Source organism: Malaclemys terrapin, chromosome 10 (assembly GCF_027887155.1).
Source record: "Malaclemys terrapin pileata isolate rMalTer1 chromosome 10, rMalTer1.hap1, whole genome shotgun sequence".
Classification (NCBI taxonomy): Eukaryota; Metazoa; Chordata; order Testudines; family Emydidae; genus Malaclemys; species Malaclemys terrapin.
This window is the reverse complement of record NC_071514.1, coordinates 35,906,763-35,918,692: the sequence shown is the minus strand read 5'-3', so window position 1 is coordinate 35,918,692 and position 11,930 is coordinate 35,906,763. Positions and strand designations below refer to the sequence as shown.

At 41.8% G+C, this 11,930-nt stretch overlaps 1 protein-coding gene across 1 annotated transcript in view; it reads left to right on the top strand.

Annotated features, from left to right (window-relative positions):
• Nucleotides 1-2,091: 2,091 nt before the first annotated feature.
• The window catches only part of ETFA (electron transfer flavoprotein subunit alpha), a 44,569-nt gene continuing 34,730 nt past the window's right edge, over nt 2,092-11,930 (top strand). Inside the window, exons 1-3 of the mRNA XM_054042124.1 lie at nt 2,092-2,200; nt 8,802-8,951; nt 11,813-11,894. Of these exons, the coding sequence (XP_053898099.1) occupies nt 2,162-2,200; nt 8,802-8,951; nt 11,813-11,894 (271 nt within the window). The 5' untranslated portion in view covers nt 2,092-2,161. The remainder of the gene's footprint in view (nt 2,201-8,801; nt 8,952-11,812; nt 11,895-11,930) is intronic.

Sequence of the window (11,930 nt, the reverse complement as noted above, 5' to 3'; positions counted from 1 at the left end):
GAACTTAAGAGCTTACTAATGCCTCTGCTCTGTTCAACACAGTTTGTAGTCAGGTCTTCGGCCTGTCCAGCCCCCAGACAGAATGGAAGATGGCCCAGCAATGTCAACATCACCCTGACCGAACTGGGCATGTCATGGCACAGGGCTCTTATGGACAGACTTAGGCCATTATCCTTAATGGGAAAACATACATTACTGGCACATGATGGGCTGCAATGCACACCAACACTACGCTGCCCAACAATTTAGGGCAGGAAACATTTAGGCTAGGAACGACACATGACAAGTTGTGCAAATGTACCAAGGTGCCTTCACTTGTGTTCTAAAGGAAGAGGTTTTGATTCTTCTGTCTAGCCACTTCTGCAATTTACACTGTACAAATTGGGTATAAGATGCTGCCATTCTGATTTGGTAGTATTCTACACTCAGTCTTAATCTACTTTGCATTGGTATAAATTACTATACAAGGTGCACGGCATTGGGGCAGGACCAGCAGCAGGAGAGGAGGTTCTGGACCCTCCTATGCTCTGTGAAGCTGTGCTCTACAGGTGTGCTATTTCTGATAATTGGCAAGAGGTTTGGGAAAGGGAGTGGAATTATCAGTGTGAATACATTAATTATACTCTGCATTGTGGAGGGCACAGTGGCTGCAGAGGTTGTTGCTGCCCACAACCTTCAATAGCAGTACTGCAGACTACATCAGAGGATTTCCTCCTCCTCTTTACTTTAGCTTTGTACAATGTGGAAGAATTTCAGTCTGATTCTGGATACTTGTCTGTATAACTTCACTTCCAGAGGTGTTATTCCTCTTTAAAAACTTTATTTAACTGTTGGCAAAAACAAACACGTGAATAAAAGAGATATCAGAAAAACTGATTCAATTTTTTTACTATATCGTAATTTTTTTTATTAAATCTGGTCAAGAGGAGGATATAATGCTCACCATTATTCCTCAGTATTATGTAGATGGTTGTCCATTTGTGCTCCCTACCATCTGGATCCTGTATGGTTCTTGTTCAATTGCTGGATGAATCCATTCTAGTCTTTCCATTCTTGGATTCTGAGCCCAGTCCATACAGCGTATAGCTTCCTTCTCCAACATTAGCACAAAGGACAACCTCTTTGGTTCCTTTCCTAAGTGATGCCTGGGAACCATATTTAGACCCTTCAGGATGGAATTGGCATAATTGTATATTATATGATACTACTTAAGATGGCAAAAATGTTTGTTAGATCATCTTTGTCTCTGCCTGTAAAAGTTTCTGGCTAGTTCTCAAATATTTGCATTATCAGCTGTGGAAAGGTGTGGGTTTTTTTTTTAAGCATGTAACAATAAGAAAAGCTTGTGTGTGCGCTTAAGATCACAACCTTGAATCTTTATATTTGGCTTATGTAATACAAAGAAAGAACTAATAATCTCATAAAGTTTACATCCATGTGGTTAATGGGATAATACCCCCCCCCCATTTTTAAGTTTAATTTTTTTAGACGTATGCAAAGCTGCGACCAGTTGGATATTCGTTTTGCTATAACTGCTGGCCTGCATCCAGGAAACTAATGAGGAGTTTGAGTTGCTTAATCACCCTAACTGTAGAAGGAGCAGCAAGGGTGGTTAGCAGTCACAGTCTTGTTTGAGAGTCCACTTTTTATGCTCCAGGGTGTCCCTGGCAGACGGATGAGTGCTGACTGTAGGTAGGCCCAAGCTGTACATTTTTGACTGTGGAGCCAACCGTTTCTCAAGCTGGGGTCTCAATTTGTGCCCATGTCTAGTTTTGCCAACTTTTCCTCCCCTGAATATAAGCGATGCACCGCACCGCGCACACTGACCCACGGACTGCAAAGCTGCACCGAGGCGCAGCCATGGCAGGGCCTTGGGGCTGCTGTGTTATCTGGGCTAGTGACTCAGCGAGCGGCACAAGAGCTGGCCGGGAGTCCGCCTCGAGCCTCATTTCTCACCCCGCACGCGCGCGCCGCCCCAGGAACTCAAAGAGCCCAAGAAACTTCCCGCCTCCTCTGATTGGCTGTGCGCGCTGGCCAATGGGAAAAGGCAGGATTCCAAGTCACGTTGTCCCTCAGCAGCTCTCGCGAGATCTCTGCCTCGCCCAACCGGCTCGGGTGGGTGCTGCCGAGGCGGGGTGAGAGGGTCCCGGAGGGAGTCGCCATGTTGCTGGCGGTCGGGGCTCGGCGCCTGAGGCGGGCGGTGAGTGCGGCGCGGCGGGCGGGGCCCGCTCCGCAGGGAGCAGCGGCTCCCCCTCAGCGCCGGGCAGGGGAGCTGCGCCCCCCTTGGAGCCCTTCCCGGGGGCCCGTGCGGCCGGCCCCGCTTCAGCGCTGGCTCCCCCCACCCTACCCGTCCTGGGGAGCTGCCTGACTCGGCCCCGAGCTGGGCCAAAGGTCACCCAGAGCCAGGGAGACACCAGCCGCCCTCAGGGCCCGTGGTCCCAGCCACAGCCTGGCGCTGGCAGGCAGCTCAGGAGGGCACCTAGCCCATCCCCTGCGCTGGGCCACGGCCAAGTAAACCCAGACCATCCCTGCCAGGTGTTTGTCCGACCTGTTCGCAAAACCCTCAGTGCTGGGGGGTTGGAAACCTGTTCCAGTGCTTAACTATCCTTAGAGTTGGAAAACTTTTCCTCCTATCTAACCCAAATCTCCCTTGCTGCAAACTAAGCCTGTTGTTACATTTTACCATGCCCCTGGTGGACTTGGAGAACAATTGATTACTGGTAGGTTTGGGGCATCATTTAAGACCACACAAGCGAGGAAAAGGCAGCGCAAGAGGTTTGTTTGGTCTAATTTATATTGCATTATGCAAGAGTGCCCCTTTCATACTCTGGACAGCCTTGACAAGTTCTTAATCAGTCTATGGAGATGTGTTTTTATCTCACTTCAAATAATGGCTCATGTCAAATACAACATTCATCTAATAGCAAAAGGCTAAAAAGTTGTCCTGGTCTGCATTTACTCTGAGCAGGGATCCAGGACTCTCATTTTCATTGATTAAAAACCCTGTGTAGCCCACTGACGAAGGAAAATTACTGCAGCTGTAAAAAAACTCTTGGTTTTAGTGACTGGATCTTCTAAGAGTTTGTAAAAAGTCATGTGTGTGTCAAGGGGAGGCTTAGCCAGATTTGTGGTGATAAAATAGGCAGAGAGTGGGAATATGCCTTAATACCACAGTAAAGTAGATAGTCACCTCCAGCTGACTGCAGTGGGACTTGAATGCATGTATTTTCTTTGCAGGATTGAGCTTAAACCAATTTAACTGGGAGGCATGCATGTAAAGGTGGGATCTGAGCACTTTTATATGTTAGGCCATTGAAGGTTATTTACTTTTTGTTGCATCATACTCTGTGTTCCAGCTTGTATGTTGCTAAGCTTTACAACTAGGTGAATACTCAGGGTTACTTGGTGGGTGGGTGAAGGACATATTTTATCTAATCTATTATGCTGTAGGGGGAAGGACATTAAGGAAGTTACTTAGGTAGGTGGCCTGTAAGTATCCCTTTTGGTAAAATGGTGACAAGCTTTATTTGTAATGTCCTTTGAGATTCTCAAATGTTAAGTGATATGGGAGTGCAAAGTATTAATACTATGGATATATCAATGGATTTTGTCAGTAACAAACAATGGTTTAGTACAGGGGCAGTGGACAGGCTGTCATATTAGTTTCACTGTTTTTTAAAAGATACAAACTGTTATCCTAACCAATTTGTTTGTGTTTTTTGTATTTTTAGATTAAAGGCTGTTTGGGATGGGGATGATCTTTTCCTGTATATCTGTACAGCCCCTCGGTTGTGTGCTATTACAGTATAAATAATAATCCTTTATGACCAATTTAGAGTTCCAAGTTCCACAAAATGGGAAACACAAAGCCAAATTCCTTGTTTGTCAACTTTTGCACTCTCGTTCTTTAATTTGTAAGATGAAGTATATTAGCAATATTGTGATCAAGACTCTCTTCCCTGCATTTTTTTAAACAGGGAGCATTTGTAAAGTATGAAGGATAAGGAGAAACTAGTAATTTCAAAATATTTATCCTATGCAACAAAGAAGAGGGGCAGGGAATTTTAATGGAAGAATCCTGCTCTGATATCAGCTGTCATGGGGATCATATTTAAATATACTGTATAAGTGGCTTTGTAAATAAGAGCACAAAACAGTGCCAAGGAACCTGGACTTTCAACTTGTTTACTGCAGAGGAAGCTCCAGTGGCCTGTTTATATAGGGATAAGGTATGATCTATTTGTTCTACTGTTCAGTTGAAACTAAACAGATGTAAAAGACCAAATTCACCCCTGTTGAAAGTGGATGTGACTCTACTGATTGAAATGGAGTTGTGACCAGTTGATTTCAGTGAAGTTTTGGGAGATCATGTGGATGGTGAGAAGGAATTTCAAATATTGGTGACTTTCTTTCTGTACTAAAATCCTGGACTCTCCATTGGTAGTAAAACACATTTGCCTCATCTTTTTATGCCCTCTAGGTTTGATTCTCTTAAAAAAACAGGGAAAAAGCCAATTTGAGGTATTCTAGAATATAATTTTCTACTTAATGCAACTTTTATTGAGCTGCTTTTACAAATTAGGATGTCTTTAAAATGGAGAAACTATTGATTAAGATAAACCGGGTCATAGTCTTAAATTAGATTGAGAGGTGTCCGCTGCAAGATAGGGTATCTTGTTGGGGAGTGGTGGGGAAAGGGGATAATCGAGAAATGTCATACATTTCAGAGGAGCTCTTTTCTGAATGAAGAATCCTGCAAATATCTAAATAAGAAGGTAATGGTAGAAGAAACTTACTAAAATTAGGCAGCCACAGGTCCTATATCCAAAACCAGTTGATTTCTAATGTGTGCTAAGGAAAACTCCATTACTCCCCTACAAGTAAATAGTGATGACTGGTAAGACACATTCTAGGTGAGGCACGTTGGTGGTAGGATACCTATATGATATTAGTATTTTAATGACTCCATTAATTTTTGTCTTAAATTAGTGCCCTAATAACGTCATAAAACATTGTTCTGTGGATACTTTATTTCCAAGTTACATGTTAGAGGAGGGGTCCCCAACTCGGTGCCTGCAGGATGTCTAAGTGCACCCGCGTACTGGCCAGCGGACGAGCATCCGCTGAAATGCCGCCAAGAAGCAGCGTCATCCAGAGGCGTTGCTACTGAAATGCCGACGATTTTTGGCGGCATTTCGTTGGCGACGCCTCTGGATGCTGCTGCTTCTCGGCAGCATTTCAGCGGCGACACCTATTGACGTTGCCGCTTCTCGGTGGCATTTTGGCGGATGCTCATCGGCCGCCACGGTCCTCCGTGGCTCACCAGATGAAAAAGGTTGGGGACCACTGTGTTAAAATAATGATTCATCAGGTTGTTTGGATAAAGTTATGCCTTACCTATTTCTAAGTTTTCCTTTTTATTGGGGTTTTTAAAGTTTACAAACATGTAAATACTCAGTATTGGTATTTTTACCCAAATGGGGATGCAAAAAACCTACTAGTTCTCTCTCTGTATGATGGGATGACATCAGAGAAGAAAAATATTTTGGATGTTAGTTCATTCTTTTTGTGCTGCTTCCAACTCCTTGTTTTGGCCTTAAAGATTGGAGGGTAAAAGCTGTTGACCTTTTTCAGATTTCAATAATGCTTTTTTATTGCACAAACGATCTTCTTAGATCTATTTTGGACTCAACGTATCTATAAATTCAATACTATTTCCCATCTTTTTATAAAAATATTTGAGATCCTTGGGTGAAAGAGGGTATAAATGTAACTTTTAATTTTTCTGCATGCCTAGCAGACCCGTATTTGATTTTTCTAATATCTAGTAGTCTTTCACTAAAGGCGCGCGCTCTCTCTCTCTCTTTTTTTTTTTTTTCTCTCTTCAGAATCTATTCTTGCTGTGCCTTTACTTATTTTACTATGTGGCATGACTTTTGATGCTGTTGAGCATTTTCAGTTCTTGTTGACTTTGGTGCAAGTTTGGGGTGATTGGTATATCTGAAAATCTGCCCATGGTCTTTATTTTATTCTCCACTGCATCCTCAGTAGCCATTCTCTTTTTGCCTGCCATGGTCATTCACATAAATAGTTTCCTGAAAGATGACCTGAGCACTACAATGTGTCACTTGAAATAATTGGTATTCAAATGGCCAGAGTGCAAAGGTCTTTATTGTTGATGTGAAGGTAATTTTTTTCAAACATTAATTAAAAACACACATTTAAAACTTTGGCTAGGCAGCTGGCTGATCCATATGCACCTGAATTTTTATTATACAGTACTTACAGAGCAACATGACTGTAATTTCTAAGAATATTACAGTAGCATTATAGGTAATAAACATTGCAAAAACAGTATGAGTATATGTTGTACCCACTCAGCAGTATTTTAAAATTTCAGCATTCACTGTATGAAAAGCACCAAAATAATAAATGGTACTTAACTTTGTAGACTAAAACAAACCTAAAGAATAGAAACCTAAAAATCTAAAATAAATTGCAATTTAATAATGAATTTCCGTGGTGATAGTCATTGAGTACTTTCATCTTCTATATTCACTTCTGGATCTTTTACTTCCTAAAACTTCTGGGTTCCCCTTTGAGGGTATGGGAAAGAAAACTCAGATTTTCTGCCTGGAATTTCCAATAGATCATTTCTATTCCTATCATATTAGGAATGCTAACATAAGGCAGGGGTCGGCAACCTTTCAGAAGTGGTGTGCCGAGTCTTCATTTATTCACTCTAATTTAAGGTTTTGTGTGCTAGTGATACATTTTAACGTTTTTAGAAGGTCTCTTTCTATAAGTCTATAATATATAACTAAACTATTGTATGTAAAGTAAATAAGTTTTTAAAACATTTAAGAAGCTTCATTTAAAATTAAATTAAAATGCAGAGCCACCTCGACCGGTGGCCAGGACCCGGGCAGTGTAAGTGCCACTGAAAACCAGCTCGCGTGCCGCCTTCAGCACGCGTGCCATAGGTTGCCTACCCCTGACGTAAGGGATAAGGTTCATGATCAAAACCCACTGTAGCTCTTGTACCTTTACACCACCTTTTGGCCCCAGGCAGCTTCTTCTCCTGGACCTGTTAGCACAGCTGTATTTCCTCCTGAGCAGACTCCAAAGGACCCTGACTCTAGGGCAGTGGTCCCCAACGTGGTACCTGCGGGCACCATGGCGCCCTCCGGGGCATCTATGTGCACCCACGTACTGGCCGGCGGACAAGTATCCGCTGAAATGCCGCCGACAAGCAGCGTCATCCAGAGGCCTCACCGCTGAAGTGCTGCCGATTTTTGGCAGTATTTTGTCGGCGACACCTCTGGATGACGCTGCTTGGTGGCGGCATTTCGGCTGATGCTTGTCCGCCAGCAACGGTCTGCGGTGGCTCGTTGTCTGGCACCTGCCAGACAAAAAAGGTTGGGGATCACTGCTCTAGGGAGTGTCCTTGGAGCAGGGGTAAGAAGTGGCACTGTGAAGGCAGCTGATACCTCTTCCCTTGTATCCTCCCATACAGTAGTGAAGATCTTGGAGGATCCTCTTGGGTGCATTGTCCTTGTGGGGCTATGTGGCACTAGGTGTGCAGGAAATACCTGGTTACTATCTTACATGGTCTTATGTGTTGATAGGGAGAGACTTAAATATATCATGACTTAAATCCTTTGGAAAACAATGCAGGTGGTTTTATTTTTTTAATGCACTGTGTTAGGCAACCAGTCCATATAGTTAATCCAAAAGGCTACCTGCAATAGTGTTCTGTGATTTTGTTTATGATTTGTGAGTGGCCAATGCTTGGCTAAATTAACCTCTTATATGTAAAGAGGCTGTAGTCAAACTAAACTGAAGTATTAATGAAAGGCAGTGAAACAAAGTAACAATGTTTAGAATCCTTTGTTCATTTCAGTTTGATCCTCTTCCTGTTTTTGCAATTTTGTTTTGATTTGTAAAGTGCTCCAGAACAAGTTCTAAAGAATGACCAGAGAATATAGTAAGTAGGTCGGTCAAGTGATTATTTTAAGTAGCCATATTGGACTCTACTGGGATATTGTTTGAATCATCAGAAAAGGGTTGAACATTTTAAAATAAAATATATTACTTAGATTCAAGTCTGATACAGTCCAATAGACTTTTTTATTATGGTTTCTTTAGACTGCAAACCTGCCTAAGACCCTAATTATTGGTTTGTTTTCCCAATTCCCAACAATTAATAAAGGTGAAGTAAGAATACAATATTTTTTAAAAATAAAATAAGTGCAGGTTCTTTCTCTAGGATTTTAGTCAAAGCTTTGCTTGAAAAATATATTTATTGTTTCAAGCAAATAATTATCTACTTGCCTTATAGCAGTGTGTCCTCTGATTCCCTCCCATTATGTCCTGCTTCCTTTCCCTTGTGGATTTCATCCTACAACCATCCAAATTCTTAAATTACTTCCATGTGCTCAACAAACCATTTAAGGCATTTAACCAGGCTGATCAACTGACCTAAAAAAATCTGGTTTATAAAATTGTTATCCCTAGTCCTGACCAGTGTCTTCCTATCATCTCAAAATGGCTATGCAGTATATAGCCTGAAGTTCAGAAGATTGTCACTTGCTTAGTGCCTGGTACCTTCAAACTGCTTTATTAAAAATATCTGTTAGTTCAGTTGGTCTGTTCAGTGTTACTGGTTAATGTAGTTTTGTACAAATGAAATGCTTTCTATAAGGCACTAGGTGGTCTCTGTAAAATACTATAAAATATTGTTTGTTCCTTCCACATTTAATGTTAACCCTGTGTTTTTTCATTTTCTTTTCTTTTTTAAGGCCTCATTGCTCCAGAGATTTCAGAGTACATTGGTAATAGCTGAACACACAAATGAGTCTCTTACACCCATTACGCTAAATGCTATCAGTGCAGCAAAGCGGCTTGGAGGTGAAATATCTTGTTTAGTAGCTGGTACCAACTGTGAAAAGGTAAGAAACCTGATTATTTTTCTTTCTAGATGTGTTTAAACAAAGTAGTGACTACCACTAAGTAAACCAAACAAGACTTGGATCAGTTTCAAGAATAATGTTCAGGTGGGAGGAGCTATGCCAATTGTCACTAGTCCCAAGGAAATGTCCTGAATTTAAATTGTTGCTCTTCTAAATTGAAAATATGCATATAGGGTGTGGGGTTGCTTTCTTTAAACAAGTGACTATGCTAAAAGGGACTCTCAACTTACATTCTGTTTGTTTGTTTTTTAATGAAGTTTTTATAAATCCAAAGGCCAATAGAAATGTTAAAATTCCAGTTTAAATAGCTATTTAAAAACAAATATTCTCCTGTAAAGTTTGAAATCCAGGTATTGCAGCACTAAGAATCTGAAAGCAAAACTTGCTTAACTGACTTTTATTGTCCATTCTGTGAAAACGTCAAAAAGTAAACCGAGCATAAAGAATGACAAATAGAACTTTAAAAAAAATTTCACTGTTAATAATCAAAGGTGTTACTAATGTAAGGATTTGTTTACCATGTATGATTAAGATGTTAGTGTTTCCTGACTTTAAAAGCATGCTACACATTAGAGAACTAATGCCTTGTGTGCTTGCCAGTACTGTTGCTTGAATTGTCTCAAGAGTCTATAGTAGACCAGTTTTGTTACATTGTCACTAAGGCTTTTGAGAATAGCCTTTTAGCACTGACACCTACAGGTCAATACAGTTTAACTGTATAAAGACTGTGGAAGTGATGTTGATCATGTCTGATAATTTGTAAAATTGAACTGAGTTAGTGCTGAATTGTTTCTCTTGTAGTGATAAGTTTTATCTTAGGCAGAGAATCATACACATGGCAAGTGACATTAAAGTTGTGGCATCCTCTCCAGTCACAAATCTCAGGAGAAGGGATTATAACTAGACTGTAAAGACTGGTTTTAAATTTAAAACCTGACATTCTAGGTCTGAGACCAGGAGCAAACATTTACTGAGTTTGAGAAAAATCTGTTTGGTTCATATTTTGTAACACCTCCATTTGTACCCCTTTTATTTTGGAGACTTTTTGCACTTATAACTAAATAGTGATGGGTGAAACTTGTTCTTTTTCAATACTCCATGTGTTGTGTGTGGTGGTGACCCAAGTTATTTTAGAAAATGATACTGCATATAACGTGAACTTTCTTTTTAAAGTTGTAAGAATGTGTACAGGTGGGACAAAAAAGTCACAATACATAAATAACTGTTATGTAGTGGCCACTTTGGTTTTCTGTCTTACAACCCTTGTTTTGTTGTTTTTGGGGGTAAAACTGATCTTCAGGAAAACAAGGAAGTAGTGTTGTTTGGGGCAATGCAAGTGTCTTAACACAGTTCTATCAATACACTCAATGTGATTTGCAATAACCCTTTTGTAGCTTAAAATTTGCTTTTGTGTATGTAATATAGCAAAAACATAACTGCAGATCTGAAACCTACAGCAATTCAACAGCTAATAATGTCAGACTTCAGTACAAACGATTTCTATTGTAATTAACAAGAGGACTACATCACCACTTGTTTTCCTTAGCACTTGTAACATAGGGCCTATATCATTGAAATAAATGGCATTTCCTCTGAAATCAATGAGTTTTAAGATTAAGCTCTTGAATAATTCGATTAGATCAGTTGAAGCATTAGGTTGACTGTTTTTAATAGTAATTGTTGATCACTTTTATTATAAATGTTTATACTCTTGCAGGGGTTCTCCTCCACCTTTTTTTAACTCAGATCTCACCTTAGAATTGTTTTTGAACTTGGAGGTCCCTCCACGACCAGATAGCAGTGCCTTTCATTCAAATTTGCCCTGCCCACTGTTTCATCACAACAAGGAGTGACTGAGCCAAATTTGAGTGTATAGCGTTGTTGGCATTTCAATTTTACTGTAATTACTGAAATATTTGAAGGCTCATTGTCCTACCCTGTTGAGAACTGAAGTTCCAATGTAATAACATAACCTTATTGCACACTACTATTTACATGAGGCCAACATGTCTTATGATGGTTTCTTTTGCAGTTTTTGTCTTATTCAAAAATTGTGGAGAGACAGCACAGTCTAGCGCAGGGGTGGGCAAACTTTTTGGCCAGAGGGCCACATCAGGGTTGCAAAACTGTATGGAGGACGGGGTAGGAAAGGCTGTGCCTCCCCAAACAACCTGGCCCCTCCCCTCTATCCAACCCCTCCCACTTCCCGCCCCCTGACTGCCCCCCTCAGAATCCCTGACCCATCCAACCCCCCTGCTCCTTGTCCCCTGACTGCCCCCTCCTGGGACCCCCTGCCCCTTATCCAACGCCCCAGCCCGGCCCCCTTACCATGCCGCTCAGAGCAGCATGTCTGGCAGCCGTGCTGCCAGGCCGGAGCCAGACATGCTGTTGCACTGCCCTGAAGAAGCGCGCAGCCCCGCTGCTCAGAGTGCTCCCCATGCAGCAGCATGGCTGCAGGGGAGGGAGGACAGTGGGGGAGGAGCCGGGGGTTAGCCTCCCCGGCCGGAAGCTCAAAGGTTAGGCAGGATGGTCCCGTGGGCCAGATGTGGCCTGCGGGCTGTAGTTTGCCCACCTCTGGTCTAGTGTATTGGCCCTGGACTGGGAGTCAGAGACCTGTGTTCTGTTCCAGTGAATTCTGCCACTGACCAGCTATGTGACCTTGGGCAAATCTACCCTTCTGTTTCACTCCTGTCTTTGTCTTGTCTATTTAGATTGTGAGCTCTTTGGGGAAGGCACTGTCTCTTACTATTTGTTTGCACAGTGCCTAGCGCCCTGGGGCCCTAAGTTCAATTGGGCCTCTAGGTGCTGGTGTAATACTACTAATATTTTTGTAATCTTAGGTAGCAGAAGAGCTCAGCAAAGTACAGGGCATTGCAAAAGTTCTAGTGGCTCAGCATGATGTATACAAAGGATTTCTACCAGGTGAGCAGTATTTGTATACAGCCAAAAATAGTCTGG